The 22,416-nt window shown below is 40.7% G+C and overlaps 1 protein-coding gene across 1 annotated transcript in view; it reads right to left on the bottom strand.

Annotated features, from left to right (window-relative positions):
• Window positions 1-423: 423 nt before the first annotated feature.
• The window catches only part of RANBP9 (RAN binding protein 9), a 72,935-nt gene continuing 50,942 nt past the window's right edge, over window positions 424-22,416 (bottom strand). Inside the window, exons 7-14 of the mRNA XM_024984033.2 lie at window positions 20,338-20,450; window positions 18,954-19,062; window positions 17,017-17,207; window positions 15,748-15,892; window positions 12,697-12,818; window positions 10,922-11,073; window positions 3,572-3,683; window positions 424-1,415 (exon numbers count right to left, since the gene is read on the bottom strand). Of these exons, the coding sequence (XP_024839801.1) occupies window positions 1,285-1,415; window positions 3,572-3,683; window positions 10,922-11,073; window positions 12,697-12,818; window positions 15,748-15,892; window positions 17,017-17,207; window positions 18,954-19,062; window positions 20,338-20,450 (1,075 nt within the window). The 3' untranslated portion in view covers window positions 424-1,284. The remainder of the gene's footprint in view (window positions 1,416-3,571; window positions 3,684-10,921; window positions 11,074-12,696; window positions 12,819-15,747; window positions 15,893-17,016; window positions 17,208-18,953; window positions 19,063-20,337; window positions 20,451-22,416) is intronic.

Genomic DNA, 22,416 nt, shown 5'->3' with positions numbered 1-22,416 from the left:
CACTGACGAGATTTCACAGAATATGTGGAAGAGCACAGTGTCCAAGTGTGGATAATCTGTTCTTTTAAAAGAAGGCTTAAGACTTGGTGTACAGCCAACAGACACCTTTGCCAAACCAAAGGATATGGTCATTCTATTGAAGAGCTTGTTCCTATTTTACTTTTAACCAGTTTGGGGGTTTGCTTTAAAAGTGGCCAAGTCACATGCCACATGACGATTATGAAAATAAGATTAATTGCCTGCTGTCTATATCGCCTATCGTATCAGGTTTGGCCCTAATCCAGGGAGGCCTGTAAATGCCAGGCAGTCTTAGGTTGCAGAGCTCAGATTTATAGTAGCAACCATTCATTTTACTTGTTCTAACTTTACATTAATCATAAGTATGCAAGTTCCTAATGTATAAATTCAATTGACACTCTGGTATCTGTAGAAGTAAATTTTTAATGGCTGGTTAATTATATCACTACATTTTTATTGCAATATAGTACTCATTTTAAGCACTTAAAAATGGAAGGTGTACAAAGATTAAATTAAGACACAGTAAATTGACTAAATATTTGGTTTTTATATAAATAAAGGTCATAACCACACTGTTGACATGTAATACTGTTATAATACAACAGTTCAACTTGTGAGTCTACAACAGAAGTCATCTGTAGTTAAACAGAAACAAAGTTGAGAAAGACCATGTTAAAACAAAACTACTGGGACTAACAGGTCGGGATTGTAAGTAGCAACAAACATATCCACTCAGCTCCTGAGTATTTCAAGTTTTACAGTACACATTAAAAATGATTTCTTCCATCAACACTATAAATTCAAACTGTCAGATGTTTATGCATTTTGCAAGTTACACTGATTGAATGCTTATATGGGAGCGGGGGTCAGAATACCTCCCAGTTTGAAGTTTACATCACCCACATGCTAACACAAACACAACTTGTTCCGTTTCCTTCCCCCCTCTCTCCCCCCAACAAAGAAGGCAGGACTTTTTGGTTTCTTTTAGGTAATTGTTTTAGAGGATTTGTGATGATCAATTTGAATGTCTGGAATTCAGTAATATTTAACTCTTAGACAACTAAGAGGCTAAAGATGGAAAATAATTGCTCCTAACACTAAGTTAGAAAATCATTTGCATCATGCTGTAAACTAGGAAGCAATGTAAAGCGACAAAAACCTGTCCCCAGTACATAATTAAAAATCTAAGTTTCAAATCAGCAGAGCTGGTCTACTTCCATGTCGTCTATGCGCCACAATGCAAGTGTGAGCTCCGAAAATGCATAGCTAATGTAGGTAGTCGTCCACCGTGGCAAAAGCACAGGATCCGATTCCTGATCGAGCCATCAGTCCCAGACACTGGGTGGCCTGTCCCATGGCTAGGGCGAGTGGAGGTTGCTTTGGCAGATTGTGGGTTTCTGAGGAAAAATGATTGAAAGTGGAAATGGCAATTAGCAAGACATTTTAAACAGCATCTCTCAATCAGGAAAGTACTGCATTGCTTACAAAATTACCAATGCCTGCACTGTACTTAACAAGCTAAGCAGCAAAGGTGGTTTTTAAGCAAACAGTGCCTTGGACATTACTGTGACAAGGTACTGTGCTCACTGGGTTTTCAAGTAGTAATAAGTTCTTGTGGAATTAAGACTTTGTTAGATATTCAAAAACCTTTACTTTCATATTTACTATGATGGGAATGATGTAATTGCTTACCTAATGTTTGCACTGGGGAGTAAGGCACATTTAGTGTCGCTCTCCTGTTTGATCAAGGTCAAACAAAAGGGCACCAGAGGTCAGAGAAGTTTGATCAAGGTCAGAGAAAAGGGCACCAGGCTTTCAGTGAAATTTCACTGATGGGTTCTTCTGGGGATACGGCCCAACAGAGGCCGCCTACTCCTCCCTCTTCAGGGCACAGTGGTGAATGCTCTTTGGGTTGGTAAGCACATTGTCACAGTTTTATTTTGGCCCCGGAAGGCACAGCGGTTATAACTGTCCTTTACATTTTTTTTGGAATACAGAACTCGCAGGCATCACATGCCGGTACTCTAACTTGAAGCACTGCTGAGACGTGAGGCTCTGTAATACAGCACAGTGTTTATAAACATGCACACACACACCCACAGCAGTTCAAGTCCTGTCCTTTCTTTTGCAGGAATTGTATAGATTTAATAAATTAAAGCACTATTTATAGTTGAGCCACATAATTTAGGGCACTATATATATATATATATATATCCTGGATAATGGTCTTAAGCAATTGACTTGAAATTTTAATTCCCCTGGAGAATGCAAGATTCTTAACTGTCGTATGAAAACTGGTCACTTTTCCTCAAAAATTCTTTCCGAGTCTGAGTGTTACCCAGATACAAAGCAATTAGGGCTTCATGATTACCTATAATATAGTCATTTCAAAAAGACAGTTACAGCAAACTATAATTTGCCCTACAATCCTAGCAGTGCTACTGAGTATACTTATTTTTTACCGGTAGAACTAAATTAATTTTGTATAACCAAAGACAACATATTAACCAAAGAAAATTCACAGTATTATATACAAATTCTAAATCTGAGAAAATTATAACGCAATACCAATTCCTATGCCAAAACTTCAGTATTAAGCCACAACACAATTAATTAATAATGAACTTTATAAGGGCAAAGAAGCAGATTAAGGCCCCCATGTCAGAACTCTAAATAGCTCCCTTTACATTCCAGCCATCTAAGCCCTGCCTCCGCTCCAGTCTCCGGCCTACAATGACTGTGTGCACTGCCCTCATCTGAGTGTCTCACATGTTCCTCAAAGCTCCCAAGCCGAACGGCCACACAGCACACAACAGACTAAACTGGTAGCTCCCATTTTTCTTGAGGACTTACATTCTAAAATGGAAAGTGAAAAGTCACCCTCATCCAAATTCCCTTTGGAAAAAATTGCCCAGATATTAAAATGTCCTTTTATGTAAATAATCAACCCTATGTAGTTTATATATAAATGCATAAAACGTGCAGTCACTGAATTCACTTAAAGAGCATCTGTTCAGTTTATAAGCACCACACTCTGCTCACAGGAACGGCCACCAGTCAGGGGACAGCAAGTCCCCGTCTCCCACTTTGGGCTCCCCCTGGCTAAGCCTACGTATTGCTGCTCTCCCCTCCCCTCCCCTTTTCACTTGGTAAGGGCATGTAGTTAAATCTGAACTTTTACTGCACATAGCCTGCGTCTCCAAGAGCTGGGGCTGACGGCACTGAAGAGCCCCCGGGAGGCCCTGAGCCAGTGTCTTCACCGTGGTGGGAGCTTGGGCACGGGCAATTCAGGCCAGGAATGCTGTGTCCACACTCACAGACACTTGTTTTCTAGACATCACAAGATACACCCCAATGTACTGTTTTTATTCCATCTGAACCCATTTAATCTGGGACTGAGATAACAGGAATTTTTCTATACTGTGAGGTAATTTTTTTTTTTTAATGTAGAAAACATTTCCCTTAAGATTTTACCATAGGATAAATACCAGCACAAATACCGTCTCAAATACTCAAGAGACTAGTTAAAGCTGTGCTTTCTGGCTTCACTTACCTAATATTGCACTGTTAAGAGCTGAGCACACAGGTTCTCTCTGAATTGGGTCAAGCTGATTTCCAACTGGGCTGTTCCAAGGATCTGAATAGGCTAGTAAACTGAATGCATCCTGTTGAAAACAGCAATTTGATTAAGTCAGATAGTTCAGTGTCTGTGCTCACTATGGCTTCAACTTGAGAGACTACGAGTACACCTTAAGGCACTGGATTAACCCTTAAGGTCATCTACCCTGTGATATGAGACTTTTTTAACAACTAGATTATGCAGCAAAGTCTAATCTGTTTTCCTATTTTTTACAAACACCCATTTTCACCATCCACCACTTATACCTACACAACATATAGGACAGAAATAAAACGGAAAAAACTCATTCTTGTGGAATGGGCTACTACTGTTTAAGGTAAAGACAAAACATTCAGATGCTTTACAATTCATGACCACTGATACGAATGTGACATCAAAAGGATATGACCTGCCATATATTTTTTAAAAAATAGATGGGGGAAACTGGACACATCTTACTGGACATCTTCTCAAACTCAGTGATCAAAAAAACAACCAGCTCCCCTTCAGAACCATCTTCACACTGCCCCTCCTGAAGTAACTGACATACAGCATCTTTTCAGCTGATGGCCCTTGTCCTTCTGTGGGAGGATATAACTACAACGGTGTCAGACGCTGGCCTCGAGTGGAGCTGCATCACCAGTGTAGCCTTTGGCAAGAACCACCTTCCTAAGTATTGGTTTCATTATCTGTATAATGGGGATTGGGCTTCCCAGGTGGCTCAGTGGTAAAGAATCCGCTTGCCAGCACAGGAGCCACAGAAGCTGCAAGTTCAATCCCTGGGTCAGGAAGATCCCCTGGAGGAAATGGCAACCTGTATACTTGCTGGGATAACTGCAAGGACAGAGGAGCCTGGAGGGCTATAGTCCATGGGGTCACAAAGAGTCGGACACAGCTGAGCGCACCCCCCACATCACAGGGATTCTAAGAGGTCCTATTTCAGTTTATGAGGACTCACTGAGCTAAAGAAAGTAGTCATGTCAGCTCATGCTAATCTTTCAATGAATGATAAATTACTGTTTTGCCAGAAATCAATACCCCAATGCAGAATAATATTATGATACAGATATAGACAGTTAGACATAGGACACCTTCCTGGCTCACATGGGTTACGTGGACAAGTGCTGACGAAACTCAATCAGTGAATTAGGTAACAACACTCAAAACGCCGGTCACTGAAACGTGGAAGACAAATTCCTGAAGAACACTATCTTCCCAGGGACACCGCTCCAGCACCCCTTGAGTCATCTTGCTAGTGGGAGAAGGCTTCCTGGTCAAGTCTGGCTCCAGCACCCCTTGAGTCACCTTGCTAGTGGGAGAAGGCTTCCTGGTCAAGTCTGGCCCCAGCACCCCTTGAGTCATCTTGCTAGTAGGAGAAGGCTTCCTGGTCAAGTGTGTCCTTGTCCTTTCTCATCCGAGTTGGCCTCTGTGTTGTGGCGACTAGAGAACTGCCCATTGAGCAGAGCTGTGCGGTCTGGGGTTGACAACAGGAATACATAGGCTCCCCCACCCACTGTTCTATACGGCTGAGCATTTCACTCACATTAGACCTCTTGCCCCAGCTATTAATGAAAGTTCTTTTGAAGAACTTATTCTATTCTGATCCCCTGCAGTCCTCAAGGTGCTAGATACAAAGGGGGGGAAAAAAGGCTTCACATACCTGTTGATTGCAAGGCCTGCTTCACAGTACTTAAGGTATCTTTTGCATCCCACAAAGCTACTATATTGTTTTTGGTTCCCTCCCAATCCAAATTTATTCATGGAGAAAGTACTAATATCTGATTATCCTGTGAAGCTAACTGGTCAATCACTATTTCTAAAGACCGAGCTTTGCTCAAGACTTAATTCACCCTACCCACATCCATCTCATGAAATGCCACCCCTACAGTGCAATTCAGCTCAGTTCAGTTGCTCAGTTGTGTCTAAATCTTTGCGATCCCTACAGCGCAGATAAATTTTAAAAGACTAAAGAGTCTGTCCAAGGAATAATCACTACATAAAACTTTAAGCACAAGACTATGCTCCTGAATCTACATCCTGACTTGCTCCCCGAAAGGTGGGATGCTGCAGTCCCAAATCTCCCATCAAGACCATTCTGTCTACACCTCCTGGTATTTAAAACATTAACAGAAAAAGATCATGATGGTAGTAACTTACTGTGCGCTAACACTGTGCAAGGCAGTGTTTCAAGGGCTAGTGTGTACCATCTCATTTAATCCTCACAGTAACCTTAGGAGCCAGATGTTTATGCCCATCTTAGAAGCAAACTGTGGCTCAGAAGCTTCCCTTGTGGCTCAGCTGGTAAACAATCCATCTGCAACGTGGGAAACCTGGGTTCGATCCCTGGGTTGGGAAGATGCCCTGGAGAAGGGCAAGGCTCCCCACTCCGGTATTCTGGCCTGGAGGATTCCACGAGCTGTACAGTCAGTCCATGGGGTTGCAAAGAGTCGGACTGAACGACTTTCACTTCACTTCACTTAGAAGCAAACTAAGGCCATGAGAGGTTACCAACACAGCTAGTACTTCCTGTACTTCTTTTAGAAAAAACAGTTTCTTCCAATTACCAATCTAAATATTACAAGCAAAAAAGTCTAAGATTTTGGCCCCGTATTTTCAGTACAGTTGAATGAGTATTTACTGGACAAAGGGATCACCAGGGCCTCGTCACTGTTCCAAGGACTCGCAGTCCTGGGAGGAAGGCAGCTTGTGTGAGCAGTGACGTGCAGGGTACTGCTTACTAACAGAGTGTGCTGTGTCACAGGCAGCAGCCACAGACACAGGCTGAGAGGAAAGAAAAGCCCTGGATGGTGGGAGCCGTGGGTATGAGCTTAGACCCTAAAACACCCTAGAAAACTTCAATTCTTTCCAGTATAGCAACAGGAGTTGGTTAGTCACTCAGTCGTGTCCCAACTCTTTGGGGCCCCCGGGGCTATAGCCTGCCAGGCTCCTCTGTCCCTGGGATTCTCCAGGAAAGAACACTGGAGTGGCTTGCCATGCCCTCCTCCAGGGCCTCTTCCTGACCCAAGGACTGAACCCGTGACTCCTGCACTGGCAGGCTGGTTCTTTACCACTAGGACCACCTGGGAGCTGGAAACACATGTTATGACAGTAAGGGCAACACGAAATAGGATAACCACAATTACCAACCAGATAAAATATTAATATATGCCCATGCATTTAAGGCAGGAAACTGAAAATACCTGTAAAATATCATGGTATTATGGGTTACTTTTTATTTTAGAAAAAAAAATTACCTCAGTGGAAATAATTTCTGAGGGAAATACGACATTTAGGTAGGATTCTCAAACTGTACTTATATTTGGCTTAAAATCAGTAGCAGTTTCTCAGTAGGATGTGCCTAAATGATTCAATTTCTGCTCCAGTTACTAGATTTAAGAGCTACTTGCAGACTGGGGCTGAGTATTCTAACCTGACCCACCCAGCCCTCCCGCTTGACCCTCTGCTCTGCAAGGTTCAATACACAGCTGCTGAACAATTTAGGGCACTCTCTTGGGAGCCACTGGCAGACTCAGGCAGGTAAGCAAGAAAAACAAAGACAATAGGAAAACAGGAAAGGAAGACTGAGAAAGTGAGGAAAAGGTCAAGCGAGCCCCGGTCCAGCAGGAACCCCCAGCCCGAGCCCCGGGGGTGGGCTGCTCCAAGGGTCTGCCACGTGCCTGCTACTCCATGACTGAGGAGAAGCAGAACACCAGGGGCCCTATGCCACTTAGGTAAACCTCACCTCAGCTTTTACTGTCTCTCTCTCTACATACGTATATATGCTTCAGAAGTCTGTGCAAATTAAAAAAAAAATTAAAGATAAAAAAACCCACTTCAGCTACTCATGACCTGAAGTGAAAAATAAAAGAAAAAAGCACTAATTTCTAATCCTTCTTAACCAAGGCAAACAAAAGTCCTCTCTGTGTCCGCCTCCAACACTAATCCCCCAGCACTGTCCCCTAGGTGCTGAGACACCACTGGGTCAGTCACTCGGGTCGACGTCTACCTGGGAGGAGATTAAGCCTGGGGAAGGTGAGAAGCAGCTCAGAACGCTGAGACAGCAGTCAGCATCTGCACGGAAGTCAGAGGTGCAAAATCAAAGCCATCCGCGTTCCTTAGATGATAAATTACCTCTTTACTTCATTCAACATATAATCAAAGAGTATCTCTGAGAAAAGGCCATGTAATGCCCTTTTCTGTGCTTCACACAAATTACAATCAAGAATAAGCCATGGAGTGAAATGTTAAATTTTCAAAGGGACTACATAAAATGATACTCAATTAGCATAAAGTTTTAACAAGAAAACAGATGACCTAGTGTAAAAATGTCTACGAGTTCTTTTTAAAAAAACATTTCCTATCTCCAAAATATCTCCTAAAACATCAGTTCTCTCCAGGGACAACCAGAGTCCAAGACCCTTTCATGGGCTCTTGTGAGGTCCAAACTATTTTCATGATATTAAACTAAGATAGTACTGGCTCTTTTCTCACTCCTATTTCCTCACAACTCTCCCAGTGGGGCTTTCCAGAGGTGACATGATGTGTGAGTTCATAAAAGACTGAATGCAGAAGTAGGGACGAGAATCCAGCTTACCTTTTATTAAACCTGGAATTAAAGAGATTTACAAAAATGTAAAGCAATGCTACTCTCTTCTCATTGTTTTATTTTAGAAAGATTAAGTAACACTTTTATGAAAAATACCCATGTAATGATTTGTTATTTTAAAGTGAATTAATAATTTTAGTAATAATTTCTAGTACAGAAAAATCAATAAATATAACTCATACAAACAAAAGCCCTTTGGGAATCTTTAATCGGTTTTAAAGGGTTTAGATACCAAAAAGGATGAGAACCACTGCCCTAAAACAAGTTTCCCAGATGGATAGCTTTGGATATAGGAAGCAATAATAAAGCCTAAGAAGTAAGTTTCTTAGCACTGTTGATAGCTGAAAAGATTCTACAAAGTTGTATTAGGTTGATACAAAAGTAACTGCTGGTTCGGATGGTGAATTTTAAATCATTATAACGAGGCTCAAACACATCTTTATTAATCAAAGTAGGAACCACTACAATCAACACATTTTTGCCAACGAGAATTAAGCCCATTTATTCCTGTAGCATAAAAATCCATGCTTTGGGATTCAACAAACTCTTGGACAGCATCTTCTGCCTCCTGCTGGCTGTGGAAGCATTTTCCCGCAGCAAGCTTCTGCGGTGCTTGCTGCGGTAGTTGGCTGGCAAGAGGTCAGGTGAAGACGGCAGATGAGGCAAAACTTTGTAGCCAAACTTGTTCAACTTTTGAAGTGTTAAGTTGTGCAACATGCGGTCGGGCGTCGTCACAGGGAAGAACGGGCCCATTCTGCTGACCAATGTCAGCTGCAGGTGTGGCAGTTTTGGGGCACCTCATCGACTGGCTGAGCATACTTCTCAGATGTAAGTTTCACCAGGACTCAGAAAGCTGCAGTGGATCAGATGGGCAGCAGACCACCAAAGAGTGACCGGGACCTTTATTTGGGGCAAGTTTGGCTTTCGGAAGCACTTTGGAGCTTCTTCTTGGTCCAAGCGCTGAACTGGTTGTCTCCAGCTGCCTATATAAAATCCACTTTTTGTCACATCACAATTCGATCGAGAGATGGTTCGTTGTTGTTTAATACAATAAGAGAAGACAACAGTTCAAAATGAAAATTTTTATGATTATCGGTCAGCTCAAGAGGCACCTGCTTTTCAAGCTTTTTCACCTTTCCAATCTGCTTCATATGCCACATGAACATAGAATGATCGACGCTGAGTTCTTTGGCAACTTCTCATGTAGTTTAAGAGGAACAGCTTCAATGATGGCTCTCAACTGGTCGTTGTCAACTTCCAGTGGCCGCTCACTGCACTCCTCATCTTCAAGGCTCTTGTCTTCTTTGCAAGGCTTCTTGAACCACCACTGCACTGTATGTTCGTGAGCAGTTCCTGAGCCAAATGCGGTTGTTGGTGTTGCAAGTTGTTTCCACTGCTTTATGACCCATTTTGAACTCAAAGAAAAAAATCGCTCGAATTTTCTTTTTGTCTAACATCATTAATTAGCAAAAAAACCAAAGTGAGAAATGCGCATTAAAATGATGTATAACAATCACATTTATTTAAGAATGTATTCCAGTATTACATGGCAAAGTTCAACAATGAAAAACCACAATTACTTTTGCACCAACCTAACAGACTGATGAAAATTTGCAATCTGGATAAATCCAGTTATGCGTGCCTTTTTACTGGAAGTGTAAAAGCGGCTTCTTGAACCTTCCTAGACAGGTACACTCTGCCTACACAGGTGCTGTACTAAAGCTCTTGGTGCAGGAAGCCGGGACGGTTATTTCCCCCTGATTTTACACACACTTAGTGCTAGTCGGTTGCTCACCGGCCCTCTCGGTTCAGCTCGGGAAGGGATGGCGGGAGCCCCGAGGCTCGCCCTCTCCTTCAGTTCCCAAAGTCTCGGTGTCAAGGCCACCACGTGCCATTTCTCCTTCAGTTTCTGGACTTATTTCAAAACACTGAGAAGAAAGTGTTTTAACAAACTGACACCGAGCCCAACCTGTTGCAGGGCAAACAAAACAAAACACACGGCCACAACGGCTAGGTTCCTGCTCACAGCCGACAGGGCTGGGGGCACTGCTGTGACTATGGGAAAACTCATCCCCGGCTGACTGCAGTGCTGGCTTAAGGGAGGCGAAACTCCATCTTCAGCTGCTACACAGAGCTGTGGCTAACTGAAGTGTTTCCATTTTGCCCGTTATCACCACCCGGCACAGCATCAATCCAGAGGAGACCTGAGAATGTGTCTTCACTCTTCGTGGAAGACGAGCCAAGCCTTCGCCAACCACCATCAAAACAAAGGCCACATATCGTACCTTCAGTTGGCTGCAACCCTAAGCAGTGTTTCCTAAAATCAAAATATCTCACATTTATAGTTTGATCAGCATTCTCACATTTCTCCTAATAACTCTGCCAATTTTACAGCTGAGAAAATAAAACTAAGAAAGCAAGTTGATAAGAGGCTCATGACACTGGGAAGTGCAGAACCGGGGTCTAACCTACGTGTTTTCCTGAAGTCCAGCGCTTTCTCCAGCAGAGCCTGGCCGCCTCACCCCGTCGCACCTTTTCACCCGCGACTGGGCAGGAAGCCAGGGAGGAGCTCGTGTCCAAGCCTCCCAACAGCAACCGCAGCCCTGCTCAGCGTTTCACAAAGCGACATTCTAGTTTCATCCACACATTTACAGCTTTTCAAGGGAAAACAAATTTACCTTCAACATTTTTTTATTTGCTGTGTTCTTGCCACATTCTCTCCTCAGCTGTTCACTCATCGCTTGCAGCTCTCTTCCAAAGTGAATCATTCTTTCTATGGCAGCTTGACTTCCTCCACACAACTGGCGTCTTAACTGGCTTGAATCAACTTCTGTAAGCAAAACAAACAGGTATTTCACTACCTTACAGTTGGGATACAATGGAGAAACAAACATAAATTGCTTACAACATTTTGAACATTTCATATAGTAACTACTTTCTAATATTTTACCTAAATATGCGGTTTCTTTTTAATTTATTATAATACGGAACCTTGTAGCTACAAGGAATACTTTCTCTAGGGCTCAAGAGTCTAGGCTCCAATATCTATCTAGCTTGGAGCTGAAAGTCAGGTGACAAGCTTTCAGTGTTATGATGTACATGTCTCAAAGAAAATGTTATGAAAAATTAAGCACAATTTTCTAAAAATATAGCAACACTGCAAAAAAAGAAAAGGAAAAAGTAGCTACTTCCAGGCTACTTTAACTGACATAGAACAGTTTGAAGGTAAGATAATCTAAATGACTCCAATAAAAACACAGACGATACTGTACCTAATCAAAAGGGTTAATTACACTACTTTTAGGAAAAAAATTTTCAGTTTATGTATCTTGACTGACAATAATCACTGATCAACAATGCAAAAAGTATACATCACTAGTTAACAATATATAAATCACTAATCATGACGGTAACAGTTAATGTTTATGAAGCACTTACAGGCAGTTATCATTACACCCATTTTACAGATGAAGAAACTGAGGCAAAGAGCTCCTGAGTAATTCACCCAAGGTTACACAGCTAGTAAGTGGCAGTTGCAGAATTCAAATCCAGGTGATCCGGCTCTAGAACTCCTGCTCTTTATCCCTAGACACAAACTATTCTTGGAATGTTGAGGCTGCTTGCTAATATCTGATAGGGTAAAACGAGGCTGCCTTTCAGTCCTACTCCTTGCTTGAAAGAGTGAATTACACATTGGAACACATGATCCTAAACAAGGTGGTCGTGTAAGTAATATTAAGTTTGCATTTATAAAATAGTTTCTAGCAATTTTAATAAACTCCCTTTAATATCAAAATATTATAAAATCAAATAAAAATTTATAAGCTTCAGTAATTTTCACTCTCCAATTGATGGGGAAGTTTGCTGTTTGTTTAACTTTACGGTACAATTTACTACACAAGTTGTCCACAAAGTAAAATTATGCATGCTAATATGTTTCTCAGCCACATAATTTTGAGGGGGAAGGAACCAAGGGAGGGTGTCAAAACAGGCACCTACTACCTGCCAGGCACTGAACTATGAATAGTCGCATATATTCAGGTTAAATGAATTAAAGAAAATTTGATTAGAATTTATTAAATCATCTCTACCCATGTGGCCTGTCTATATTGGCTATATTGAAATAGGTACACAAACTTTTTGTATCTCCAGCCTTACCAATCCTTTCAAAGGACAGTGAGCACTAGTAAGTTCGCACTGCTGCGCTACTGAGAGCACTGCAGTTGTGCAGAAACAGTTCAGCAAAGAAAACGCCAGATACTAAAAAATTAGACTCTACTCTCTCTAGCAATCCACTCTCAGAGACTTCTAAGAGAATATGTTACTATCAAATCCAATGGCACACACATCTTTAAATCTGATTTATGTTCATCAGCTGTGAATCAGTACAAGTAAAAACATAACCTTGTAGTCATCATTTTTTATTAAAAATGTAAGAAATATCACTGCAGACCCATTTCGGTGTCACAATCTTCCATTTCGTGGTCATGTTTAGAGCTACCATTTAGGAAACCATTGGATGAAGTTTCTCCAACTCCATTGGAGTAGTGATCTGTTTCCATGTCTACATCATTACTGAAAATGAAAAAACAAACCTAATTTTAGAAATAGCACACTTGCAGCTTAGTTTAATATCAATTAGTACTCAACTACAGAGCCTACTTATAAAACTGACTTCATAAGGCAACAGCAATCTGGAAAAAAGGTATTTAGTTAAATCTTGAATGTATTCAAAGCCAAAGATGCAGCTAACTTTTAACGAATTTGTAGTCCTGGAGATAAGGAAGGAAAAAGATACATGTACTAAAATGCAGTGGCTTTAAGACTTCCTATCACTATGGAGAAATCATTTTCCAGCACATATTTCCCATTATCTTTCAGAATTAGATCTGCACTTCATTTAATCAACTCCTGCCCTAAAATACCACCCTCCCTGCCCCAAGCATGTAAGGCAAAAACCTCCCTGACCAAACAACCTGCTCCTGGGACCCACCCCATTTCGCCTCCTTCCCTGCCCTCATACTCAGCTTGCTTCTAGACTACTTTTTCTCTAACAGTCTTTTAGAGAAAGACTGCTTGTTTGGGCATTGGCGTTGCCCAAATGGCGTTTGGGCATTTGTCCTTACTACTCAAAATTATACTCCTTCTCGAAGGTTAAGTGATAACACGAGAAACGACTACTCAGTCTCATCCCCTCAGCCCTTTTCAGAACCCAACACTACTTTTCTCTGACAGACTTTCTTATTGGCTGAAGATTCTAAATATACTGCAGAATCTGAATTTTTGAAATGCTGTTTTGGAGATACCTAAGGCCATTTCACACTGACTGGATGAATAACACGTGCCAACAGCTCTAAGTGGCCACGCTGAGGTTGCCAACGTTTGCCCTTCATTCCATCCACACCCCGAGCAACAATATCTAACCTTCCAGATTTCTCCTATGAAGATCTAGGTAATGATTATACAGTCCAGAAGGAAACACTTGATGAAACTTTAGAAAATATTTAAATAAATAAAAATGATTATTTCTCATTAAAAAAGCAATGTATATTCATTTGTAGGAAAACAACAACAACAACAAAATTGAATGCAGAGAAGCAAAAATTGCACTTTATGCATAATGCCAGCAAAGGCAACCACTGGTTTCCAGCCTGGGTGAGTGGGTGCATACACACTTCTGTCTGTAAGACCATCAAGGTACAGGACACTCAGAGATCTAGAAGAACAGGGCGTGGCCCCAGCACATCTCCGTCAGTTAGAAAAGCTTGTGTAGTTATCTTCATGAAATTTGAGAATTGATAAGAAATCATCCTGGAAGAGGTTAACAACTGAAGTAGAATTTTACAGCTTGAGTAGAATCTGGGATGGAGGAGAAGGAGGTGGGAAGAAGAGCATTTCTCACGGGGAGTCTAATGAAGAAAGCGCGAGTCTAGAGGTCAGACATCCTGGGAAGTAGTCATCGTTCTGCAACTTACTAGTTACTAATTATTCACCTTTAAAAAAAGCCATTTACTTCTCTGGCACTCAGCTCTACATCTGTAAAATGGTTTTCATAGTCGGTTAATACCATCTTTGCCTACTTCACAACACTGTCACAAGGAAAGCCATTACCAACTAGAAAATAACTGGTACTGCTTAACAGTTTAAGGCAGTTTGAGAGCTTACTTTCTTCTAAGCTGCACCCAAAAGAGGATGCTATGTCATCAACCCCTTCCGTTCAGCTTGCTTCCCTCAACTCAGGTAATTACAGGTCTCTTTAGCAACTTCCTGCCATGAGCATAATATTTAAGTGAAAAACTCAACAAAGTAACTGCAATCCTACCTTCAAACTATGGTAGAACCGTCTAATAATCATAAAATACTGTTAATAAATACTATAAAGTATATGATGAACTAAAGGCTTAATTGTTTACATCTCCATACAAAATTTTTACTATGATATTCTCATTTCATATTTTAGTGTGGCGTCTCCACTGCCTACCCTAACCTCCTCAGCAAGACAATCCCTTTTCCTACTGCTGTTCTTGGATCATTTTTGTGGATTTCACAACTGTACCACATAATACCATTATTTCAGTACATATTTGTCATTTGTAATAGATAACCTGGAAATTCTGATTAATCTCCAAATTTGTAAATACAGATTTTTTACATGCACTTCTCCAGAATCATATTTACACTGAGACTGTAAACATTAGGAGCTGTCTCCTTCCATGGGAGAATTTTGCACTGATGCATATTCCCCCAAAACGCAGTGTGACCCATCAATTCATGCTCTAAGACCAAAGCAACATCAATCAAATTGATAAAAATCCATAAGAACTTGCCCTCACACACTAGCATTTAATTCAAATGGTTATATTTCATGAACCTTTAGGTTTCATGAATAGAAACTTGAGTATGTCAGAGTACCAAGACGGGAACATCTCTCCTCCCAAAGCTCTTCGAGTGGAGACCACACTAGCAGCAGAGTGTTTGACACCCAGCAAGTTTTCAATCCTCTCCTTGTGCTGTATGTTTACTAAACGACTTAACTATCTGCTATATGCAAGCTATTCAAATTAAAGGTAAGTTCTCATCAACAAATATTTTTTGTAAAGTTAGTTATTTGCAACTCAGGAAACACTCCTCACACTGAAAAACCCACACAAAGAGAAAAAAATAGTTGAGAAAAAAACAGTTGTATATGTATCATATGTCAACTCCAGAGCTTAAATACACTACAGTGACTTAACTTGGAAACATTAACAAATGACGTTTCTGTGGCCACCGTGGGGGTCTGCGCTGGCAGGAAGGCAGTAGAGAGCCTGGCTCTGCCCTCGTCACCCCTCCAGAGGGAGAGGGGCGCAGAGGAAGGGACAGCACCAGGGAACTGACTCCTCACCCCTTCATTCCCGCAGACCCCCACTGTGGCCATCTAACTCCATTTTTCCAAATTATTTCAGACAATGCCACCCGTAACCGAGGTTGCTCACAGTGATGCCAATGCCAGGGGACTCATTACCTGGTGAAGCTGCTGACCTGCTGCGACCTGGACGTGTTTAAGCTGTTCAGCTCTGGTACATTCAGACCACACGGCTGGTGCTTACTGTGGCAGTACGCCTGATGTGCTTTGTTAGATATCACACCGTTACTACAGTTGTCAAAACCTGGGGGAAAAAAGAAGAAAAGACGCTTTATAAAAAAAGAAACAAATCAGGCTGCAACAGATCTACCATGTTCTGATGATGTACTTAAACCTTTTATAATGTAGGAAAGTCAGTGGACTACTTAAATAGAAAACAAGTGGAAAACTTCTTCGAAAGAACATCAGGATACTTAATTGTGAGCTGTAATCCTCTCCTGTATTTATTGAAGGCTTAATTATGCATCTCATTTAATCCCTGCCATGAGGCCCAGTGTTACCATAACCCTGTTTTACGTAAGTACACAGCAAGACCAAGGATCTGTCCCAGCCTGACAGGACACACGGTGTCCGAGGGGCGCTGACTGAGGACACAAACGTGAGACCCCCACACGCTGTGCAGGATGGTGATGTGAACGAGCTGAGAGGCAGCAATGCAGAAAGGTGCTGTGTTGAGGAAGAAACAGCAAAGGTGTTGCTCTACTCTGTGAAAGCACAGGAAACAGTATTTGAGTTGAGTTTTACAAAGTTAAACGTACAGAGGAAAGGTAAGACCTCGGGAAAAACAGAAAGAGACAAGCAGAGCAAAAAGACTGAGAAGGACCAGAAATAAATCTGCAGAAGATGTCATAAAAGCCAAGAAGGGAGAGAACTTTAATTAAGCCTCACCAAAAGCCTCAGTGAGTCCAGGAGGAAGCAGATAGGCAGACCTGACTCTTGCCAGCAGCCGGGCTGGGAAGGGAGGAGGGAGAGGCAGCCCGGCTGGGAGCCGCGCGTGGGGTCGGGGGCTTCAGACACCATGGCCACGTCACTGCCTTTACATGTATACTTGACTAAAACACACCATTGCCTTCTCATTACCAGATACCTCTGATCTGACTTCTAGAGACAAAACTCGAACGTTGCCCTTCATTTAGGGAGATCTGTTAGTAAGCCACTCTTAGAAACAGCTCATCTTGAAGTTACTTTCTGGTACCAAAAACACATGAATCTGACTCGCCCACAATTTTTCTTTCAGAATCTCTTGAGATCAAATCACAAATGTGCAAAATGGCTGGTAGAAATGTCTACATTTTTTCTAAAATTTATTTCTGTTCAAAATCATGAAGAAGGGTAAAAATTGTAAGATAATGTAAGACTGAATCTCACCAGAAAAATGTGCAGTACTTCCTTTGCCCGATGCTAAACTGTGGATATTCACCCCGTGGCTGGGGCTCATACTTGGACTACTGAAAGGTCGAGGACTAACAGGGTAACTGTCTTGAGACTTCGGACTTCGGCCTCCCAAACACCGTACTTCACTATCGGTACCATTCACCATTTCTATAAACTGACGCACTCTAAAAAGAGAAAACAGAAATGTATTTACATCATCTCCAGATCACTGTTTAGTTACCTAATAGCAACAGACTTCTACCAGGAAATACGTTAGTAATTTGCATTTATCAGTAAGTCTCGCCTTTAGATAGTACACTAAAAATGCTAAATGTGGCTCCATATACTGTACTGCTTAGAATATTATTTAAAAATTTCCTGAAAAATGAGAGTATAATGCAAAGACATTGTATCACCTTTAATCAAGATTTACTAAGAAACTGAAAATCTGTCTGTAGCTATAGTAAACCAAAATGGACCTCATTTTTTTTTAACCTAAAATAATCAAAATTATATTTGCACTTGGACGCAAATCAAATAGTACCTAAGAAGTACCTGATGCAGTTTTATGTACACACCTACCTTCACACAAAATAAGGGCCTACTCCCCACACTTCCTCACCCCCAGTCCCATCTGCAACCTCTTAATCAAACAGGCCACATTCAAACTTTTATTCTAAAGCAAAGTAGGTCTGTCATCAGGTTTAGCATTTCTGATCAATTTTTATGATCATTTCTGATCAATTTCTGATCATTTTTTTAGCATTTCTGATGCTTAAAAAGTTTAAATCGTAAACTTAATAACAGCTGAATTTTAAGATAACAAAGATTCATACAACCAACAGAAAAAGCCAAATAGCTATTATTTATTTTTTAAAAAATGAAAGAAACAGAAAACAATAAGTGTAAGTGAGGATGAAACACTAGAATCTTGCCACTGTTGGCAGGAATGGAAAACTGTACAGGGCTATGGAACTGTGAGGACTAATTTTCAAAAAATTAAGCACAGAATTATCCTATATTCAACAATCCCCTTCTGAGCACATATGCAAAAGAATGAAAGCAGGAACTCCTACACAGATGTGAACACCCATGATGCTAAGGGAAGTAAGGCGGTGACCAAGGACAAACATTTTATGATTCCATTACATGAAGTACTCAGAGTACTCCAATTCAAGTGTACAGAGACAGACAGTGGAATGGTGGTTGCCAGGAGCTGAGGAAGAGAGAGAAATGCAGAGTCACTGTTTAACAGGTACCAAGTTTCAGACTGAGATCATGAAAAAGGCTGTAGAAACAGATGGCTGGCGGTGGCTGAAGAACAATGTGAGTGTACCAGAAACAAAGCGAGTATCAGAAAACTGTACAGGTGAAAATGGCAGACTTTATGATATGTGTATTTTTACCCGGCTTCCCTGTTAGCTCAGTTGGTAAAGAATCCACCTGCAATGCGGGAGACCCCGTTTCGATCCCTGGGTTGGGAAGATCCCCTGGAGAAGGGAAAGGCTACCCACTCCGGTATTCTGGCCTGGAGGATCAGGACTATACAGTCCATGGGGTCACAAAGAGTCAGACACAACTGAGCGACTTTCACATATATTTTTACCGCAATTTTAAAAAATGCTGCAAACTTACTATAAGGTATTTTACAAGAGAAAAAATAGATACCCATCTTCTAAGTAAGAGTTTCACATTTTTTAAATACAGGGATAGAATGATAGAAGAGCAAACAGAAGTAGAAAAATGCCTTCTTCTTAAGAGTCCTCAACACAAAAGTTTATTCTTCAACCTGCTGCTTAAATATGCTTCATTACAAAATTATATCTAAATACCTGAAACGAGGTAAAACAAAAATTAAAACTATTAAAGCAAGAAAATAATTTTGGTTAGATAACGACATATATAATTAATATAACATTTATTAAACTCACTTTAATGTGAAAAGGAGATTGGGATTTCTTTCAAGTAAACTTGGATATAACTGTTGTGTTGTTTCAATGGCTTCTCCCATTCTTCCTGCTAACACCAATTTCTGAATTCCTATTTAGAAAAAGAAAGCAAAAGACAAATTTTCTAAGAATAGAAAAGGAAACTTAGTAGACCCTCAAAAAATTAGTAAAAAAAAGTCTTTAAATTGTGATGAGTCTGCACTTATTTTTCTAACTCAGTTTCTATTTTAAGGAGTATTTTCAGACAAAATAATCTATTAGAAAAACAAATACTTTAATAAACTACTAAAAAAATTCAAACATATAAGTAATATAGGAAAAACAGCTGTTAAGCAATACTGATGTATTAAACACTAAGATGAAAAAGATGGGTATATTATGCCATATACACTGTGGTGATGGTCTCATGGATATATACAAACTCATCAGGCTATATATCCTAAATAGGCATAGTTTTTCATATGTCAACCATACCTCAATAAAGTGGTTTTTAAAGAAAAGACCATAGGAGGTATGAAAGAAGTAATATTCAAAATGTCTTATCAAACACTATATAGCCTTTTGAACCCAGTACTAAATGAAAATTAGCCTTTGAGTAAGATCTGAATTCAACAGCCACTGAATGAGCATGCCCCGAAGGTTAGATGATGAGGACAGGGAAAGATTGAGCAGACATCTCCTGTTTGCTACAGTCTATACAACGTGGTGAGAAAAGACGAGCATACCATCAGCTACAATGTAATGTCATCAGTGTTTTCTAACAATCTGACCTATGAAAGTTCTGTTTGCATCCCTCTTGTCTTGCTTTTGTCTTGACACCCTCATCAAGCCACGCTCTCCCTGATGGACTAACAGCACCGATTTGAGGACGGCTAACTGGATTTGCCCCAGTTGGAACAGGCCCCACAGCACTGGTCACTAGCATTGGGACCTAAGCAATAAATACTTAAGACCAATACTATCTTAAATTTAGATAGCAATTTAAGTGCAAAGATCTCACACAGCATCTCCACTAACATCTAATAATCATGGGACTACTTTACCTGTTGAAAAACACATACACACACACACTTCTTATTAAATGTTTACTTTCTGAAAGCTCAAGAAAACATTTTTAAAGAAAAAGTGGCAAACATTTTAACAAAAATTTCACCACAATTCTTTCTACATCCAGAATACTACTACAGTCCCATGAATTTTTTAAGGTAACCTTCAAAAATGTCAGTAAAAGGCAATTTCAGAGGCATAATTTCAAATTAATAAATTTGAAAAAAAAACTTTCATGAAAAAATCAGGTTTCTAAAAGTCAATGTAACCAAGCCTATAATCTGAAAACACGTGTTAGCCATGCACCACGGGTCCTTACTTTGTCTATTTTTAATGGAAGCTAATTCTTCTAGAACGGTCTGGTCTGTAGATCTGGCAAAGGCCTCTGCTGTGGCACAGTACCCATGGTGGACTAGATAAGATGAAACCATTCTTAAAAAGAAGAAACACACAGCTTTTAGTCAAGAGAATACATGCTTCATACTACAATTTACATACACAAGGTCTACCCTGATGTTACAAAACCAATCTATGCCCTGCGAACAATGAAGGCTTTAATTACCTCAGGTTCAAAATCAGTTCAAAACATCATTTTGCCTTATTCACAGAGTTATTTCCAAAAAGATAACTTCAAATGCTATAGTGAGTCTACTCTGCCTAAAAGGAAGTATTACCAGACAATCAGGACACGAAGTAACTTTGATTCTTAGCACTCCATCATCCCCAGGTCCTTCCCTATTGCTTCCCACCCTTACTCCACCGTACTAACCGTAATTTCTATTTTACCAGTATCATATGACTTACCCTAGTAAAGTGCTGGCATTTTGTAAAATAAAAAATTTAAAAATAGATTAACTCTTCCTGCTCTGTAGTTTAACTCTTTGCAGTTCTGTCCACCAATTACATAAAACGGGTCACAAGGTGTGAACACAAAAAACACGAAGATGACCCCACAGACAGAATCTTCTGGAACAAAGTCTATGAGGGTGATAATATTAATCAGTGAGGAGTCAGCCTTCTAATCTAAATCAGGTAGTATGTTCGAGCACAGGAGAGGAATTCCTCAAATATGACTGAGTAAGTGACACTTCCAAAGAGCAAACTGATTGTTTAAAAACCAAGTGGTATTTACAAGTATGGTATTTGGATCTAATGACAAAATGTTAGAAAAACCGTTGACTAAACACTATTAACTGAAATACCCAATATATCTATAAATATTCAACTCTTGAACCTGCCTCCATCTGGCGCTACTAAGGGCCCAACAGAAAATGGTATGAAGCAGTGGTTCAGGAAGGGGACCGAGCGGGCACGGGGAAATTTCTAACAAATGGATTTTTTTCATTTTATTTCATCTAAATGTTAGATTAAGAGGGTAGGGGAGAACGTTTTAACATGAACTCCCCCCAGTGAGGATCTATTTTGTGAGGAATGGGGCAGGGGAGGGCGCTCTCCCTGAACCCTGACGCAGGACTAAGACAGGTGATGCTTCCTCTACAGCCACCCGCCAGGATGCTCAGCGGGAACCACCCGCCAGGATGCTCAGCGGGAACCACTGGAGAGCATTAAGGGACGGGACCCCAGAGAGCAGTCCAGCCCAGCGCGCACTGCTAACTCATGGTGACCCAGGGATTCTGAGTCAGAGCCACCACTCTTCCAACTGTGCAGGACAGAAACACTGGTGTGGAGACTGATAACAGCTCCGGGGAGGACGCTTGTTCTCGAATCATCATCCTGCCCCAAATTATCTCCTCCAAAAAACATGACAAGTTTTACGAGATTTGCAAATTTAAGATTGTTCAATTATACAGACATTTAAGATGAACTGTGTCAGACTGAGGGTATCTTGAATTTTCTTGGGTTAGATTATGATAGTGAAAATGACTACTTAAACTTAACAGTATTTAGTTTGAAGTCTGCATTATTTGGAGTTTTAAGAGCTACTGTTATTCAGTACAACTGACATTCACATGTCATCTCGAGCCTTTCAAACAAAGGCGTAGTCTAAAATAGGTGACTATCACAGGGCTTGTATTTTCCTGCTGACTCCCATGTTGAAATTCTACTTTTTCATAAAAAGCTGCCTAATAAAACAAATTGTAAACTGGGGGTAAAGAGAGAGCTGAGACAAAGGTCATCCACGTACAGTGCTTTCACTAACGCCCGCTATCCGCTCTGCTGCTGCCTGCCCACCTGTTACACTGACTCGTAAGCATTTAAACTGCACTGCGGAATCTAAGCTCCACACTCACTGTCTGTGATTTGTATTCCCTTTACTTCCTCTTAAATGTCTAACAGAATATACAATAAGTAAATGGAGTTCTGAAAATTCTTTAGGCTGGAGATTTTTTGTCAGACAAAAAAAGGGATCCAAGTAAACAAAAATAGCTGATATTAT

Source organism: Bos taurus, chromosome 23, assembly GCF_002263795.3.
Source record: "Bos taurus isolate L1 Dominette 01449 registration number 42190680 breed Hereford chromosome 23, ARS-UCD2.0, whole genome shotgun sequence".
NCBI classification, from domain to species: Eukaryota; Metazoa; Chordata; class Mammalia; order Artiodactyla; family Bovidae; genus Bos; species Bos taurus.
The sequence above is the reverse complement of the archived record's forward strand: the minus strand, read 5'-3'. Positions and strand labels throughout refer to the sequence as shown.